We start from the raw sequence: 19588 nt of genomic DNA on the forward strand, positions 1-19588 counted from the left end.
TTTTTATATTCTCTCTCCTTGTTATTTCCCTTATCATTATTATTATTGCTGGTAGCAGTAGTGGTTTTGTGTTATACCTTAGTTACTGGACTGTTCTTATCTCAACCCATGGGATTTAGATTCTTTTGATTCTCCTCCCCATCCCTCTGGGAGTGGGGGGGGGGGGGGGGGGGGAGTGAGCGAGCAGCTGTGTGGTTCTGGGTTACCGGCTGGCCTTAAACCATGACAGTAATATAAATTGAGTACTGCTCTGTCTGATAAAGCCAAAGCCTTTCTAATTTCAAATATTTCTTAAGGATTTACTAAATGGTTACTTTTAAAAATCATACAACCTATTTTTCAGGCTTTTATCAGATAAAGGCAAGTCAATGTATGCCACTGTTTTTGAATTATTCTTGTTTAACATCAAATTTTTTGTTGTTCAGATGTAGGTCTTTCACTCAGTGGATCAATTAAAAGCTGATATGAATTTCACTTTCCTGGTTTTTGTTTGGTTGGGTTTTTTAACAGTAATTACTAAATAATATAATTAAGAACTTTTAAATCATTTGTGTTACAGGGTGGAATAATCATTTACTATTGCTCATGTAAACAGTATGTGCTTGTCCTATGCAGATGGTGTAGATGGCTATGTTATATGACTGGGTTTGGGTGTGGTTTGTTTCGGGTTTTTTTTGAAAGGCAAATCTTTCTTGGGTGAGATGGTTTAGTGTGAGGTGTCCCTGCCAATGGCGGCGGGGGGGGGGGGGGGGGGAACTCGATGATCTTAAGGTCCTTTCCAACCCTAACTGTTCTATGATCTCCTACTGTTTTATTGCCAGTATGGGGTGTTCTCAGCCGGTAATAGCCGGCTTAAGTTGGGTCTTCCGGTCACATCAACAACCGGGATAAAAGCTCATAGTCTCAAGCAGTGTTCATGCCACAAATTATATTGCAGCTAGTACCTTGTCTTTCACACCAATCATCCAATACATTTATGTGTTTATCGCAAAACAGCGTTACACTCACTGGACTACCTGCTAGTGTATGATCAAGCAATGGGACGGAGCTACAGGTTATTTTAAACGTGTGCTTGGAGGAGCAGAGCTGCCGACTCAGAATGGCTTATCAGTGTTAGGCATTTCTCCGTACACTCCGGACCCCGCAGCGATATCCCGCAGAGAGGCAGCGGCTCTGAGCTCCCTATTCTGCTTCCTCACAGGGCGCAACCACACGCTTACTTCTGTAACGTCCCACTAACGGCCACTGTAATAACCGCGCTGCTGCAGCCTTTACAGCGCCTGTTCCTGGTCTCCCGCCGAAGCTCATCCACCGAACGCTCTAACGGCGAAACAAAAAGGCGCACCAAGCTAGAGCAAACGAACAGACCCGCCCACCCTGGCGGGCCAATCAGCAGCCAAGTTGTGCCTCCTCATAGAAAATTAGTTATAGTGAGGCAAAACACCCCTAGCATTCCACCAGCCCAATCAATTTCGAATTCTACCAGTCGACCTGGCGCCTAGCCAATAAAGCAGCAGAAGTGAAGCCGAGTTCCTTTCTGTCCCCGCCCACCGGGCAAAGTGGTTGGTAAGCGGTAACTGTTGCTCCGTGACGTCAGCACCTGGTTCGGTGATTGGTTACGCCCAGGCGCGAAACGTAACGCGGGAAATTCTCGGTTTCGGCTTTGGTTTTGTAACGCTAACTCTTCTTCAGGAGTCATCAAGACTGGAATTGCAAGCGGGGATTGGCGCCACTTCAGAAAGGTGTGGGGAGTTGGAGCTGTCACAGATTTTTCGCCCGTGGTAGCTGAGAGAAGAGGGGTGAGGCCCCAAGAGGAGCTGCCGTCTCCGGCAAAAAGCAGGTAAAGCGGTGGGGGGGGGAATGATGGTGGTGTTTGACAAATGGTGGTGGTGGTGGTTGTTGCAGGATTTCTACAATTTCCCCGCTTTGGGAAAGAGCAGCTGAGTCATTAGGAGCTTCCCTACTCCCTCTTCCCTTTTCTGCGCAGGTGTCTGCAAGGAGGTGGCAATGGTGGAGAAGCCACCGCCGGGTCTCCCGGTGACTTTTTACCAGGGGTCCCCGAATGGCGTACTTGTTTCCGTTATCAAAACCACCTCTGTCAAGCCGTTCTCCAGGGGCAGAGGTGAGGAGCTAGCACTCGCCCCGCCCATCCTCATCAGCCCTGGCTTTAGTGACTTCATGGTTTACCCCTGGCGCTGGGGAGAGAATGCCCACAATGTGACTTTTAGCCCTCGTGGCTCCGCCATCCCTTCATTCGTCCAACAGCCCCGTGGGGGGCCAGCTAGAGCCTGCAGCAGGGAAGAAGAGGAGGCGAGTAGCAGCAGTAGCAGCCTGAAGGTGAGTGTGGTCGGGACAGGCCAAGCAGCCGGGTGCGATGGGGTACAGTCCGCTGCCCCTATGTATGCATCCCGTAGTCAGTGGGGTGGTAAAGTGCCTCACTACGGAAGGGCAGAGACGTAAAGTTAAACGCAACACGCCGAGCATTACTTCCTATTTTCCTTGTCTATCTTCTCCTGGCCACTTGAAGTCACTTCCGATGACACCGCGGTGCGCTCAACCGCGTGGGGGGGGGAGCCGCCCCGAGGGGTGGGATGGGGGAGCCAGCTGCAGAGGTATGACGACCCGGCAACGGCCGGGCATCTATCTATGTGCTGATAACTGTCCAAAACATCAAAAGCACCCTAAAAGCTCCCTGCCCCCAAGAACGAAAAGCCCCACCCCCTAAAAAAAAACAAACAACTAACCCAAAGCCAAACCGTGAAACCCCCCATCCATAGAGCTCCCCACAAATCCTAATCGCCAAACAAACAATAAAACTGTCACCCCAAACTCCATGGATCCCACTCCCCGAAGTAACCTAAACTAGACCCCCTGAAAATCCACTCCAAGCAAAAAGCCCTAAACCCAAAAATACAAGAAATCCTGAAACCTTCACCCCCTAAATGCTCACACTCCCTCCAAAAGCCCCAACCATGCACAATGCCCCAAAACCTAGTAGCTCTCACACCCAAAACTCTGGGCACACCCCTTCCCCCCCCCAAACCGAACAACCAACAAAAAAAAATCTAAACCAAACAAACCCAAGGTTTGAAACCCAGCCTCCTCAAAACCATACCCTCCTAAATCCAATAAACTCCCCATAAACCCCCAAACCCAACCCCTGCCTCCCAAGAGCTTCAGAACTCCCAAAGCTGGTAAATCATACTTAAATTCTAAACCCCCACAAATTACAACTTCCCCAACCCCTCCTGCCCCAAACACTTCAACCCTGCCAAAAGCTCAACAAAACATCTCCCCACCCTGTAAAAAGCATAAACTGATACGTTTGCCCCTTCCCCCTCGAAACTTAGTATCCCCCAACCCAGTAAGCCCACCTCTAAGCACAAAAGCTTCTCTCAACCACAGAACCAGAAAATCCCCAAAATGAGCTGAAAGAAAAATGTTCCAACCCAGCCACCCCAAACTGGCATAACGCAACCTCCTAAAAACACACCACACATAAAAGCATGCTAAACATTGAAACTTGAGGAAGCAACTATACTCCCCAAAACACATCACATGGAAAAAGAACGTGCACCTCAACCCCTTCAACACCAGGAAGGCAAACACTCCCCAAACTGTGCCACGTGAAAAAGCATGCCACTCCCACCTCTTCCTTTGCCTCCCCCCCCCCATGTTGACATTCCGCCCTGTAAACTGCAACACATAAAAGCACACCAACCCAAACCCAAAGGAGGTATTCCCATCACAATGTGCCATGCTAAAAATAACCATACCAAATGAAGCCCTCCAAATCCAGAACATCAAACTCTCTTCCAAAAACACATCACAAAAAGGTGCTCCAAACCCAGCCTCTCAAACTCCAAAGCAACAGCTTCCTCAAAAAGCACCATGGAAAAAAAGCCTGCTCCATCTCCCCCCAAAACGAAATACCCAAAAAAAGTGCCAAAACTAGCCTCCACCCCAAAAGGGTACCTTCACCCCTGGAATGTGCCACACAAAAAGATGTGCCCAGCCTCCTGAAAACAGAAAAGGTTGTGCCTCTCCCTAAAACACATCATAAGATAAGACATGGCAACTTCAGCCTCTCAAACAACAAGAAGGCACTCACCCTGCAAAACACGCCACAAGAAAAAGCATGCCAAATCCAGTGTCTGGAACACCAGGAAAGGAACCTCAACCCCAAAAATGCACCACATGAAAAAGCATGCCCAAGACCAGCCACCTGAACCTTAAGAAGGCAAACCTCTCCCCAAAAATCTTCTACATGAGAAAGTGCACCAAATCCAGTCTCCTGAATGACAAAAAGGCAACTTTCTGCTCCAAAATGTGCCACAGGAAAAAGCACCCTAGCCCCTCAAACCTCAAGAAGGCAACCACTTCCAAAAACAAGCCACAGGAAAAGATGCTCCAGGTATAGCCCCCCAGATCTTGAAAAGGCAACCCCCCACCCTAAAACACACCACACATAAAAGTGCATCAAACCCTGCTCTCTGAACCACAGGAAGACAAGCCCCCCCAAACACATTGCACCCAAACAAAATCCACCAAACCCAGCACCTCAGACCACTGGACCAAAACATGTCAAGACAAAACCCTACCCAACAAAGCCCACTGAACCACCAAACAAAAAGATCCCCAAGACATGTTAAACCCACCCCTCCCCAACCACTGAACAAAAAAACTCCCCAAACATGCCTAAACCAAAGCATACCAAACCCAATAAACCCTGCCGCCCCCAAATGCACCAAAATAAGAATGTGCAAAATCCAGTCCTGACAAACCCAGAATGAAAAAACACCCAAAACATGCCATAAGAGAAACAGCCTAAGCTAATCCAATCACTGAACCAAAAAATACTCCACAGCACACAAAAAATGCTGAAACCTTGGCAAAACGTGGCCTCACAAAACTACATCAAAGCAAAAAACGTGCCCAATCTAGCCCTCCAACTATCAAATAAAAAAAAAACAAAACCAAACCACAAACCCAACTAAACCCCAATACTGCAAATTCTCAAAACACAATATTACTCCCCCAAACATGCCAAAACAAAACTGCGCCTAACCCAGTGCTCCCAACCAGCAATCCAGAAAAAAAAACCCTAAAATGCATTAGCACAAAAAATGCACCAAACCTAGCACCTTCAGCCACCAAACCAAAAGTCTCTCAAAACATGATGAAACTCAAACATTCAAACTGAGCCCTCAGTCACAAAACCCCTAGAAAAACCTAAACCCAAGAAAACCATGTTAAAGCAAAGACATGCCAAACCCAGCCCCCACAACAACCAAACCACTCCCCCAAATCAGGCCAAAATAAATAAAAGCCAAACCCAGCACCCCCCATTTTAAAACACACACACACAAAAAAACCCCTAACTGTGCCAAAACAAAAACGGGGAAAAAAAATAAAAAAAGTACACCAAACAGCCTCCTGAACCACCATACTGAAACAAGCCACTAAAACATGCAAAAATCCCCTAGCTGTCAAAATAATAAAAAAAAAACCTAAACACCAACCATTCAAAACCCCAAAACCCAATATTACCCCAAAAACTCTGCCCCCCAACAACTGGTACAAAAGCCCCTGAAACCATGCCAAATCATAAGTATCCCAAGCCCCCCCTTCCACTAAAAAAACCCAAATCACACAAAAGCTAAAAACCACTAATCACCAACTAAACCCCCATAAAGTGCTAGAATAAAATTTTGCTTAAAATACACCAAACCTAGCTCCTCAAACCACTGAACCACAAAAAAACTAATATGCCAAATGAAAAATGTCCCTAAACAAAACCTAACCAAATCTATCCCCCTCAACAAGAACACTCCCCCCCCCCAAAAAAAAAAAGCACAAAACATGCTGAAACAAAAATACGCCAAATAAATCCCCCAGAGCCACTGAACAAAAAAATCTTGCAAACAGTGTCACCCAACACTAAGGGGACAGACAGGTTCTTTTAGGGAACCTTGGCAGAATAATGATGGCACTAAATTGTAGAAAATTAAAGCTTTATTTTCTTATCAGTGTATTATTATTACTATAGTAACTTAACTTATAATTTCTAGTCACCTGGACCCTCTGCAGGTCAGGTCAAATCTTGACACACTATTTCCTGTATCAAAATAACAATCATAAACTAGACTTGAAAATCATATAAAAGAACACAAGTCACTCAATCCTCGGAGAAAGCAAATGATGGTGGAGGCATTCCTGGGCACCGGGGATTCATGGATGTCACCATCCAGCAGCAGTTCCAGTCCAGGTTCCACATTTAGGACTTGTAACTGCTTCCCTTTTCTGTGATGGGGTGTGGTGGGTTGAACTTACCTGTATGCCAGGTGACCACCAAAGCCTATTACTCCCCCTCCTCAGCTGGACAAAGGAGAGAAAATATAACAAAAGGCTCATGGCTCGAGATAAGGACAGGGAGAGATCATTCACCAATTACTGTCATGGGCAAAGTAGACTCAACTTGAGGAAAATTAATTAATTTATTTATTGCCAAACAAATCAGAGTAGGGTAATGAGAAATAAGACCAAATCATAGAACACCTTCCCCCCCACTCCCTTCTTCACAGGCTCAACTGCACTTCCTATTTTATTTACCTCCTCTCCCCAAGTAGTGCAGGGGGATGGGAAATAGGTGTTGTGGTTAGTTCATCTCACATTGTTTCTGCCAGTTCTTCCTTCTCAGGGGGAGGACTCCTCACACCAGCACCAAAAAAAAAAATAATCAACCCCCCTCCCCAGGACTTAAGCCATCCATAGTGGTCTTGCAGTCTTATGAGTTTGTGATGGGTTGACCTTGATTGGGCACCAGGTGCCCACTTTATCACTCCCCCTCCTCAGCAGGACATGGAGAGAAAATAAGATAGAAAAGAACTTGTGGGTCAAGATAAAGGCAGTTTAATAAAGCAAAAGCAAAGGCTGTGCACAGAAGCAAAGGAAAACAAAATATTTATTCTCTACTTCCCATCAGCAGGCAATGTCCAGCCACTTCCCAGGAAGCAGGCCTTCAGTACAAGCAGCAGTTGCTCCAGAAGACAAATGTAATAACAAATGCCCCCCCCCCCCCCCCCTTTCTCTTAGCTTTTATTTCTGAGCAGATGTCATATAGAATGGAATATCCCTTTGGTCAGTTTGGGTAAGCTGTCCTGGCTATGTCCCCTCCCAAGATCTTCCCCACCTCCAGTCTACTGACCTTTGGGGATGGTGGTGGTGGGGATGTTGGAGAGACAGCCTTGATGCTGTGACTTCCTTACATGCATGCACTATGGGGACCTTATTTCCTCCCACAGTATGTAGGGTTTTTGTTTGGGCAGAACCAGGGCTGTTAGCAGATCCTGTGGTGTTAACCAGCCAAGTGACTTCTGCTAAATTTATATCCCAGTGCTTCCATGCCGCATTGCCCAATGCTCTCTCAACATAGTCTTTAACAGTCCATTATATCTCTCAGTCTTTTCAGATGCTTGTGGGTGATAGGGGATGTGATGCACCCACTCGATGCCACGTTTCTTTGCCCAGGAGTTTATGAGGTTATTTTGGAAATGAGTCGCATTGTCTGAGTCAATTCTTTCTGGGGTACCATGTCGCCACAAAATTTGCTTTTCAAGGCTCAGGATGCTGTTTCGAGCAGTAGCATGGTTTACAGGGTATGTTTCTAGCCAACCAGTACTTGCTTCCACCATGGTGAGTATATAGTGCTTGTCTTGGCATGTTTGTAGCAATAGTCCAATATAGTCAATTTACTAGGCCTTGCCATATCGAAAACCCAGAGACCACCCTCTGTTCCAGGGAGATTTTAATTCTGTGGCTTGCTTGATTGCAGCACGTTTCCACATTGATGGGTGAGTTGTGCAGTAGCCTCCATGGTCAGGTCCACTCTATGATCACAAGCCCATCTGTGTGTTGCATCTCTCCCTAGATGTTCTGATGTTTCATGGGCCATGGAGCTACATATAGCTCACCCTTATGCTTCCAGTCCAGGTCCACCTGAGCCACTTCAATTTTCAAAGCTGTGTCTACCTGTTCATTGTTTCGATGTTCTTCAGTGACATGACTTGGGCATGTAAGCATCTACATAGCATACCTTTAGAGTGATGTTTTCTACCTGAGCAGTGATGGCTTGCCACAATGCCTAGATGGGTTTACCCCTATGCTGCCAATTGGTCTTCTTCCCCTGCTGTAGCCACCCCTATAGGGCATTTGCCACCATCTATGAATCAGCATAGAGAGAGAGAGTACTGGCCACCTTTCTCATTCAGCAATCTCTAGGGCAACCTGGATGGCTATCACTTCTGCAAACTTGACTCACCTTCTCCTTTAGTGGCTTCAGTGACTTGTCATGTGGGATTCCACACAGCAGCATTCCACTTCAAGTGATTTCCTAAAACACAATAGGAACTGACAGTAAACAGAGCATAACACCTTTCATCTGATAATTCATGGTGCATGAGCCACCTCTTCAAGCAGTGCTCCAAAATTTCTGCCTTCTGGCCAGTCCATGATCTCTTCCAGGATTCCTGGGCAGTTGAGTTTCCCCAGTTGAGCTCATTGCATGATCACCACTACCCACTTACTCCATGTGATGCTGGTTGTGTGATGTGTAGAGAGGACATTTCCACCACTGTTGCTGATTGGCTCATCTTTGGCCAGTGGTGGGTCCGTCTTGGCATTAGCTCTATCAGATATTGGGAAGCTTCTAGCAGTTTCCCAGAGAAGCCACCCCTGTAGCCCCCTCGCTACCAAAACCTGTCATGCAAACCCAATATTGAGTTTTCTCACCAAGATTCTGTGATTCCTATGACATCATAAATCAGCATACCTTGCACAGGATACCTCCTCCACCCAGGACATGGGAGTGCAGTATTTGTAGCCCTCCACCTGAACAGCAGCTTCCTCCACTCCCAGGCTATCCTGGCTAGGTAGCTGATTCCTGTCTGCTGAAAAGTGCAGCCCTTGCCTGGTATATACCACTATGCTTCTGGCAATATCAGAGCACTGACTAATAAGTCCTTCTAATTCCCTGTAGACCTCAAGCTGATGGGTAGGCTTGAATAGCCACCAGCTTGCAGGGGTGACCGTTAGGGCTGCAGCCTAAGCATGAAGGTGAGCAGAGCAGGGAGCAGTCTGATAACTGGCAGTGTGCAGACCTTCCCTCAAGAACTGACCATGCATCTCCTAACATACTACTCCCTGTTTGCTTCCCAGGTCATTAGTGTTCCCTAGGGGTCAGTTATATGCAGCTTCTCATGGCTTGAACTGGTTGTGGGGACTACTGGCACCACCCAGTTCTTGCCTGCCCCTATCGTGAGACTTACTACCAGCTGGCTGGTCCCTCATGCACACAGCCCAAGGGTGTCAGGGGCCCTGAAACCCCCTCAGACACCCCCAGGGACCTCAGAAGCCTTGAACTCTTAGCACATGGCAACTGCTGCTGCTACTAGTGCCAGTTTCCTGCAGGTTGAACTGGCTGTGGGGACAGCTGTTGACTGGAGCAGTTTGTGAAGGACTGATTATATCCCTTGGGAGGGACCCTGAAGCAAGGAATCAGACTCTACAACTCAGAGAGAGTTATAAAGCAGGTATGTTTATTACGGCGCCGGGTGCAAGGGGGATCGCTCCTCCTAACTTGCACACTGAGGGGTTAAGCAAGCAGATATTTATTACACACAAACATGCATATTCATTAGGTTCCCGAGAGAGCAGCAGGGATATTACAATTAGTTTAGGTACTCATTATCATAAGTCTCCTCCCTTTTGGTGCTTGCCCACTGACCTCCGACAGTCGTGGGCAGGGGTCTTCAAGATGAAGTAAGCTGTCTTCCTCACAGTGTACTTTTCACCTTTGGCACAGTTGGATGCCCCAGTAATCACAAAACCAGCTGAAACCAGCCATATCTATAAGTTTCTGATAGCTGGCAAAGATTTAGGACAGTGTGACCTTCATACAAAATTATATTGCAAGCAGAACAGGATGGGCAGACAAGGAGTATCCTAAGCTAGCAGATGTTTGGGATTCACTGTCTCCAAACTAACTGATAATTAGAAGGATGGTAAGAAATAATTCACTCATTAGAAGGATGGAAAGAAATAATTGACTCTTGTTAGTAAGACTACTAAATTCTGTTATCACACCACAGACTTAAAACACAAACTTTGTTCTCTATCTTAGACCTAAGTTAAAAGTATCTTAACCCTATGTTTTCCAGGCACTTGCTTTCCTTATATCAACCCCATGCTGGAGCAGGGGAACAATGTGAGGGGGAAAGCAGTCTCTCTGTCTTTATCTCAACTCAGAAGATCTTATTTTCTCCCCCTATCTTGCTTCTTGCTGAAGAGGGGGAGTCAGTTGCTTGGAGGGCACCTGGTGGCCAGCCAAGGGTAACCAACCACAATGAATGAAAAAAAAGAGGGGGAAAAAAAAACCCAACTAACAACACCCACTCCCACCCTCCAAAAAAAAAACAACAAACAAAAACCAGATGCCCCAAAAGCCTGGAATGAAAAAAACAAACAAAAAAACTGAGACACTCCAAAAGCCTGGTAGTAAAACCAAACCCAAACCAGTTGATGCAAAAGCCTGGAACCAAAAGAAAAAAACAGGTGATTCAAAAGGTCAGAAAAAACAAAACCACCAGGTGCCCCAAAAGCCAGTAAACAAAAGAAAAAGCCCCTAACCCCTACAACTCAAAGGTTGGAACAAAAAGTAAAAAAAAAATCAAAAACCCCACAACTGTGTACAACTTAAAAGCCCAGACACCCCCCCCCCCCAAAAAAAAAAATAACCCAGACAACCCAGAAGCCTGGAATCAAATAACCTCAAGACCCCAGACAGTAAAAAAAAACCCAACCAATAAAAAAAATAAAAATAAATATATAAACACACACACAAAAAAAAAACCCTAGCAACCCAAAACACTGGAATCAAACACCACAAACAATTCAAGACCCCAGAATGAAAAAAAAAATCTTCATATGACCCAAAAAGCAGGAATCAAAATAAAAAACTCCAGATCAACCTGGAAATCCAAAAACTCACAACAAAAAAAAACCCAACAGCCCAAAGCCATGGAATGAAAAACAAAACCCTTCATGACCCAAAACCAATGGAATAAAAAAAATCCAGACAACTCAAGACCCTGGAGTGGAAAACAAATCCCAAACCAGATGCCCCCATTTGTACACATCCCCACCCCCTACCTAATCCTGACACATCCCACACCCACAACCTACCACAGGTACCCCACAGTGTCTTTTTTTTTTTTCTTCTTTTTTATAAAAATACTTGTGGTTTACTATGTATTATTTTAGCTGATCTTTCAATTTTCTTGAGCTTATGTAAGAATATTGTGTGTGTTCTTGCTTGTGGGTCGTGTTGTGGGTTGGTTTGTTTGGTGGAGGGGGCATGTATTTTGCTAAGCAGCTTACATGGAAAAGTACGGTACCTTGTCCTGGTTTCAGCTGGGACAGAATTAATTTTCCTCCTAGTGGCTGGTACAGTGCTGTGTTTTGACTTTAGTCTGAGAATAATGTTGATAAAGCACTGATGTTTTAGTTGTTGCTAAGTAGTGCTTACACTGAACATGGACTTTTCAGTCTCTCATGCTCTTCTAGTGAGGAGGGGTATGGGAAGCTGGGAGGAAGCAGAGACAGGACACCTGACACAAATGAGACAAAGGGATATTCCATACCACAGCATGTCATGCCCAGTATAGAAACTGGGGGGGAGTTAGCTGGGAGGGGCCAATTGCTGCTCAGGACAGGCTGAGCATTGATCAGTGGGTGGTGAGCATCAGTATTGTGCATCAGTCTTGTTTGTTGGTTGGGGTTTTTTGTTTGTTTTCTCTCTCTCATTGCTATTTCCCTTTTCATTAATATTATTAGTATTAGTATTGTATTATACTATATTTCAATTATTAAACTGTTCTTATCTCAACACATGGGTTTTAGCTTTTTAATGAATCTCCTCCCTATCCCACTGGGGTGTGGTGGGGGGTGAGCAAGCGAGTGTGAGCACTGCGTTGTACTTAGTTGTCAGCTGGGTTAAACCACAACATACTTCAGTTTCTTAATTATTTTAATACAGGATGGGAGAAGACGTGGCCGACCAAGAGCAGACACAGTTCGTGACCTAATAAATGAAGGAGAGCATTCTTCTAGCAGAATACGCTGCAATATCTGTAACAGGGTGTTTCCACGAGAGAAATCACTACAGGCACACAAACGAACTCATACTGGTAAGTGAAGAGATTAAAAGGAAGATGTGAGTAGCTGACAAACACTTATGAAGGAGTTGGGAAGGAAAAAAAACCCAACAAACAATTCAATCTGTTAATATCATGGTTTAATTCTTAGATTAATTATACTTTTCTCCCAGGGCTTGTTAATGCAATCAAAAGAAAGTCTTTCTGTAACTGTTTTTGTCACAGGGTATACTAGCAGTAATTTGGGGTCTAATAGAAAAGACCTATAGTGTAAACATTTTATCTGCTGTTGTCGGACTTCCTTAATAAGAGGAAAAAATTTCCTGAGCTTGGGGTTCTGTACTTGGTAGTATTTTTCATCCTGACTGCCTCTTCTCTGACATCTGTTTCCTTCTTCTTTTGTGTAGTTTTTACACAGTAATTGAATCGTACAGTCATTTAGGTTGGAAAAGACCCATAAGACCGAGTCCAGCTGTAAACCTAACACTACCAAGTCCACCACTATGGTGATTCAACCACTTCCCTGGGCAACCTGTTTCAGTGCTTGATAACCCTTACAGTGAATAAATTTTTCCCAATATCCAGTCTAAACCTCCCCTTGCACAACTTGAGGCCATTTCCTTTTGTCCTACCGCTTGTTACTTGGGAGAAGAGACCAACACCTGTATTATCCAGTAGCATTTAATGCATACTTTAAACATCCATTTGGCATAAAATGCTGGCATGTTATCTGCTGTCCAATGCACTAAGGCTCTCTGAGTAAATGCAAGTCTGAGTGCATAAAAGGAGAGCTTGCTTGTGTAAGCAGGCAAGGAACACCACTACATAGTAAGTACAACTCTTCTATATTCAGCTTTCATAAATCTGTGTGGGTTTGGGTTGGAGGGGTTGTTTTTTTTGTGGGGTTTATTTGATTGGTTGTTTGCTTGGGGATTTCTGGGTGTTGTTTTGTTTTGGTTTTAAAGGTGAAAGACCTTATTTGTGTGACTACCCAGACTGCGGGAAAGCCTTTGTTCAGAGTGGGCAACTCAAAACGCACCAGCGTCTTCACACAGGGGAAAAGCCTTTCATCTGCTCAGAGAACGGTAAGGTTTCAAAGAATAACTTGTGCCTTTATCATGGTTTAACCCCAGTCTGTAACTAAGTGCCTTTATTATGGTTTAACCCCAGTGTGTAACTAAGTACCACACAGCTGCTCACTCACCTGCCCTGCCCCACCCCTGATGGGATGGGGAAAAGAATCAGAAGGAGGTAAAACCTGGGGGTTGAGATAAGAACAGTTTAATAATTAAAATACAGTAAAAAATAATAACAATAACAGTAATTATAACTAACAGGAAAGAGAGAGGAATAATACTCAAGAAACATAAGTGATGTACAATACAATTGCTCACCACCCACTGACCAATGCCCAGCCAGTCAGTCTCTGAGCAGCAATCAGTGGCTCCCAGCTAACTCCCCCCCAGTTTATATACTGAGTGTGATGTCCTATGATATGGAATATCCCTTTGGCTAGTGTGGGTCAGCTGTCCTGACTATGCTTCCTCACAGCTTCTTGTGCACCTGGTCAGTAGCAGAGCATGAGAAACTGAAAAGTCCTAGTTCAGGGTAAGCACTACTTAGCAACAACTAAAACATCAGTGCTTTATCAACATTATTCTCACACTATAATCCAAAACACAATATTGTACCAGCCACTAGGAAGAAAATTAACTATCCCACCTGAAACCAGCACAGGCTTTCAGAATTAGTATCAGTCTAGTACTGGGAATGTATAGATGCTCATGTGGCAGCTATATATACAATTTTGGATCTTAATTTTTGAGGGAAGGAAAAAGCCACACAGAATCATGCAACTTAGATAGAAGGATTGCATGCTTGATTTATATAAGCCAGGTTATCAGTAATTGTATCAGTCAATACCAATGCATAAAATTATTAGGTATGTTGTGGGCCTTGCAACTAGTGTGCTGTTTTCAACTGGATCCAGGTTTTTGTGGAGTAAAGAAGGTTGGATTCATCCCATGGCTGTTATGCTAACTTGTCAGTTGACTGCTTTCCTTAATGTGTTTTCTGTTGGTATTTTGTGGATTTTTTTTAAGGGTGTTTAAGCAGATTCACACATGCAAACCGTCATTGCCCCAAACACCCATATGCCCGGCTGAAGAGGGAAGAACTCACAGTCAGACTGAGTGGAAAACAGAAGGCTGACAATAAAGCTGCAGCTGAGTGGCTAGCGAAGTAAGTTTCCTTATGGTGTGATCTCTCTCTAAATTTATAACACAGAGTGGCCTGAGAAAGTGTTTTATTCTTAGGAGGGAAAAAAAAAAAAAGGAAAGAAAAAACAATTAAAAACCCCACAATAAAAAAAACCCAGCTGTTCCTTTAGTATGATTCAACCCAGCCTCGCCTTTTGTTTAAGTACTGACTCCTGGTTAAGACAAAGTTCCTCATGAGGCTTTCTTGTCTGTTTTTTCTTCTCAAATGCTTCACTTTGCTTGAACAACACCTGCTAATATCATGTTAGTGCTACAGTCATTACTGCTGAATTTGCATCTATGTGAGGAACAGCAATGTACAGGGAGAGCTGACTGGTGGGAATACCATGTATTATAAAGAGCTGTGTGAAAGATCAGATATCCCTTGGGTACTTTTGCACTTTAAATGCTCAATAAAGGAGGCTTCTGGTAGCTTAAATAGTGCCATAAAAGGATTGAAAGAGAAAAAAGAAATGCAGTGATTAGTCATGTGCAAGGCAATACTTGGAAGGTCTGCTAGCTTTGAATAGTAGTTCTTACATAAACTGTACATAATTTAAAAACGTTCTCCACCTCTGGTGTTGTAGATACTGGGAGACTAGAGAACAGCATGCTCCCACTTTGAAAAGTAAAACAGTCCAGAAAATGGATCAGGAACAGAAGGACCGGATGGGATTTCTTCAATATGATGAAGAGGATGATGAAGAGAAAAATAATGCTCATTCAACAGCTCGCCGCAGCCTCCAGGAACAGCGTGAACACATGCATGGTGCATTGGCTCTTATTGAGCTTGCAAACCTAGCTGTGGCACCACTGTGACAGTAGCATAGGAATGGAGTCTGCCTTTATGAAATGGTGGTACTTGGTGGTCCTTAACCAGTTAGATCCTGGGCATAATCTAAGCACCTTATTTATTTATCATAGGCTGCTATTCTGTAGAATTTATAGTGATTGCTGTCGCCCCATAATATGGGGTGAGAGAGTTGCACTTTTTGTAAGGTAAAAGACAGATGTAAAGTTTAAGAATCTTGTAAATATGGAACCACGTAATGCAGGGTGGACAAACTTCATGTTGTGAGAAGCTAGAATTTTGCAAGGTTAACTCATTATTTGAAACTATTTTCACAGGAAGCACTTTCTGAGCACAGTTTGTGGTTAGCAGAATGGTACACACATCCAAAGAAGTCTGAGAAAATGGAAAGCATTTATCTCACTGTTTAAGCAAAGCTATATTAAGTGGTAGGTCTGAAGATACTGTAAACAGCAATGGAATCAAGTTTTCTAATGTCAGTATATTTTTGCCTATAATAACTAAGGCAGAAGATAACTTATAGAAGGGAAGAAACTGCTTCATGCAGGAAGTTGTAAGATAGTTCAGGATCTTCACTGCAACTGTTCAAGTTATGTGTCATGGTTTAGGGACAATATGAGACTTGACTTTGCTGTTTTATGGGATTTTTTAATTTGATCTCAGCAGAATCTTTTGGTTTGAGTAGCACATGTTATTCCTAATGTATGATGTTAGGAACTTTTGCACATTGTTGGGTTTATCTGAAAATGATTAGTCTTGCAAAGGCTAGACAAAGGTAAACAATTGGTAATAATTTTTAGATATTTTTGGACCCTTTAATGATTTGGCACTTGTTTTTGTTAATAAAGGGGGGTATTGACAGGGGGGTATTGATTTATACTAAACTATTTTAAATCTCCTATTAGCAAACACTGAGTTATAAAATATTGCTCTTATATGATTATTAGCAAACAGGAGCCTTCATACTCACTGTGCATAAAGGATAACATGCCAGTCTTGTGTTCACTAACTGTAGCACAGCTATCAGTTAAACATGTCAAAAAAAAGTATTCACGATATAACCAGAAAATAGGCTTCCAAAGGTAGTTTTGAGTATGTTAACTGTGTGATTTCATATATTTCCCAAATAAATAATGGTACAGAACACTGCCTAGTGCTCTAAAATGCAGATAAAAAACATTTAGCAGTACATTTTGTCACCTCATGAGTTTTGTGTACTTTCAAGTACCATTGTCTCATGGTGATTTCTTTCTGTATTTTTCTTGGAAGGCATCCAGAGATCCTTAATACGCTACAGAAATTTTGTTTCCAAATTGGATAAACTCTTTGGTTGAGCTACTACTTTAGGGGATGTTAATAAGTCATATTTACTGACCCACTTGCTCCTAACTCCTCCCTCTCATTGAAGGTCAGGAAATTCAGATAAGAATTCAGACTTTCCCTCTTTCTTAAGTGAGAAGAAAAGAAATTGTTCAATTACTTGATATAGACAGACTAGCTGCATAGAGCTGTTTCAGAAAAGTAATAATTCTACAGTGGAAACTGCAATTGTTGGGTTATGTTCTCTGCTAATTGATACCTATTGTGGTAGAAATTGTATTAACTCTGTTTAAAATAATGTATTAATGCACTCCAGTTTTGGTCTTTTGGACTTAATGAAATGAAACACTTCATAGTCATTTTAGGCTTCTTAGGCTATGTAAAACTACCTAGCAATTCATGGCTGTGGGTTTAGAATCTTTCAGTTACATGCTTTTGACTGTTCTGTTGGCTGCATACCAATAGTCTGATCTCAAATTGAGCCTTGTGCATGAATTTCTTGTACTTGTGATTCATAACTTGAAATTGCTTGAGTGGTATTTCACAGGGCACAAGACTAATCACCAGCCAGTTGCATATCCAAGTCATAACTTAATTCAATAGAACTGATTTTCCCAGTCATCTGTAGTGCTTTTGACAACTTGTAAAATGCTTCTTTCAGTATGACAAGTAGAATTTTATGTAGCTGTAGAAAAAATTCAGACAGCTCAAGTACTTGTGTGTAAGTAACAGTTTTTATGTAAAATAACAAGTAAAAAAACCTGAGGTGGAAGACTGCTTTTGTTTTTATTAAAAGGTGATTGATTGCTTGCAAGAAATATTGGTGTGTTCTAAGCTTTATAAGATTAAGCTGTAGTTTGGCATGATTTAACAACAGAAGAGTAAATGTGCTGCATTTTAATATGTTCTTTGAATAAAAAGCTGATTTAACTTTAAGCTTTAGTTTACATGTGTGTAATGTTGGGGAATTTTTATTGTAACCTTTGAGGTGAATTAAACACATGTTTGAGATTAAATATAAAAAGATTTAATGAACAATGCATTGGACAGTCCTACTGCCATAAATGGACCTACAAGGAGTCTGCAAAGGTGCATCAGGAGAAGATTCCTTATATTCACTTGCACCTGCACCGATTATGTGAGAGTTGGCATGGGGTGCCTTAACCAGCCTTAGGTCAATACCCTAGCCCAGCTCTGCTGCCAAAGGTGAGCACTTGCATTCCAGGATTGCTACAAGAGGACAAAGCTGTGGCTGTTTCTTATCACTTAGGGAAATGTCTCTGCTATTCCTGCTTTCAGCCAGTTTAACCTCTTCTGCAGTTGGACTTTCTTATCCTCCATGCCAAATCATTCCTTGATCACAAATTACTACTGCTGATCAGTTAAAATTTTAATTTCCCCTTCATTGGTGTTTGGTAATTCTTAATCCTCTTCCTCACTGCTATCATTCTGACATGTCACAGATCACATAGGTGTTTATGTATCCTTTTTGTTGAAATTTGACATAAGTTAACCTTCTTAAGCCAAATTTTTAGTAGTTCTCTGACCAAAACTTTGAAAATTCCTTTGAAACAAAGCCCAATACAAGTAAATAACAAGAGCCTAGAACTTCTTGATGCAACTTTTTTTTGGGATAGTGTGGTGGATTGACCTTGGTTGGCTGCCAGACACTCACTCAACTGCTCTCTCACTCCCCCTTCTCAGTAGGACAAAGGGGAGAAATTAAGATGGAGAAGCTTGTGGGTTGAGCTAGACACAGGGAGATCACTTACCAATTAACATCACAGGCAAAACAGGCTTGAGCTGGGGGAAAAAAAGTTTAATTTATTGCCAATTAAAAATAGAGTAGGATGGTGAAAATCAAAAACACCTTCCTGCCTCCTCCCACTTTTTCCCAGGTTCAAATTTACTCCTTCATTCCTGACTCTTCTCTCCCCCCCTCCCCTGTGGTGCAGGGGGAATGGGGGTTGTGTTTAGTCCATAACAGTTCATTTCTGCTGCTCCTTCCTCCTCACACTGTTATAGAATCATAGAATAGTTAGGGTTGGAAAGGACCTCAAAATCATCTAGCTCCAACCCCCCTGCCATGGGCAGGGACACCTCACACTAACTCATCCCACCCAAGGCTTCATCCAACCTGGCCTTGAACACTGCCAGGGATGAAGCGCTCACAACCTCCCTGGGCAACCCATTCTAGTGCCTCGCCACCCTAACAGAAAGAATTTCCTCCTTATATCCAATCTAAACTTCCCTGTTTAAGCTTTAACCCATTACCCCTTGTCCTGTCACTACAGTCCCTGACGAAGAGTCCCTCCTCAGCATCCCTATAGGCCCCCTTCAGACACTGGAAGGCTGCTATGTCTCCACGCAGCCTTCTCTTCTCCAGGCTGAACAGCCCAAACTTTCTCAGCCTATTATCATACGGGAGGTGCTCCAGTCCCCTGATCATCCTCGTGGCCCTTCTCTGGACTTGTTCCAACAGTTCCATGTCCTTTTTATGTTGAGGACACCAGAAGTGCACACAATACTCCATGTGAGGTCTCACAAGAGCAGAGTAGAGGGGCAGGATCACCTCTTTTGACCTGCTGGTCACACTCCTTTTGATGCAGCCCAGGATACGGTTTGCACAAGTCCAGCTAGATGACATCAACTGCTTTACCCTTGTCCATCAGTTCTGTAGCCCCATCATAGAAGGCCACCAAATTGGTCAGACAGGATTTCCCCTTACTGAAGCCATGCTGGCTGTCACCAAACACATTGTTTTTCATGTGCCTTAGCATGCCTTCCAGGAGAATCTGCTCCAAGATTTTTCCAGGCACAGAGGTGAAGCTGACTGGTCTGTAATTCCCCAGGTCTTCCATTTTCCCCTTCTTGAAAATGGGGGTGACGTTTCCCTTTTTCCAGTCATCAGGAACTTCACCTGACTGCCCTGATTTTTCAAATATGATGGCCAGTGGCTTAGCAACTTCATTTGCCAGCTCCTTCAG

General features: G+C 43.5%; 1 protein-coding gene across 3 annotated transcripts; it reads left to right on the forward strand.

The window, feature by feature from the left end:
- Window positions 1-1491: 1491 nt before the first annotated feature.
- Window positions 1492-17546, forward strand: LOC136004405 (zinc finger protein 367-like). Of its 3 annotated transcripts, XM_065660850.1 has the most exons (7): window positions 1492-1566; window positions 1693-1840; window positions 1988-2337; window positions 12095-12245; window positions 13178-13297; window positions 14315-14453; window positions 15058-17546. In XM_065660850.1, exons 3-7 carry the CDS (start codon window positions 2008-2010, stop codon window positions 15287-15289), a joined length of 972 nt encoding a protein of 323 aa, XP_065516922.1. In that variant the 5' UTR covers window positions 1492-1566; window positions 1693-1840; window positions 1988-2007; the 3' UTR covers window positions 15290-17546. The 3 variants fall into 3 exon arrangements, with proteins under 3 accessions (XP_065516922.1, XP_065516921.1, XP_065516923.1); XM_065660849.1 differs by lacking the exon at window positions 1492-1566 and having other exon boundaries at window positions 1670-1840; XM_065660851.1 differs by lacking the exon at window positions 1492-1566 and having other exon boundaries at window positions 1670-1840; window positions 13208-13297.
- The last annotated feature ends 2042 nt before the right edge of the window (window positions 17547-19588 follow it).

Source organism: Lathamus discolor, chromosome W (genome assembly GCF_037157495.1).
Source record: "Lathamus discolor isolate bLatDis1 chromosome W, bLatDis1.hap1, whole genome shotgun sequence".
Classification (NCBI taxonomy): Eukaryota; Metazoa; Chordata; class Aves; order Psittaciformes; family Psittacidae; genus Lathamus; species Lathamus discolor.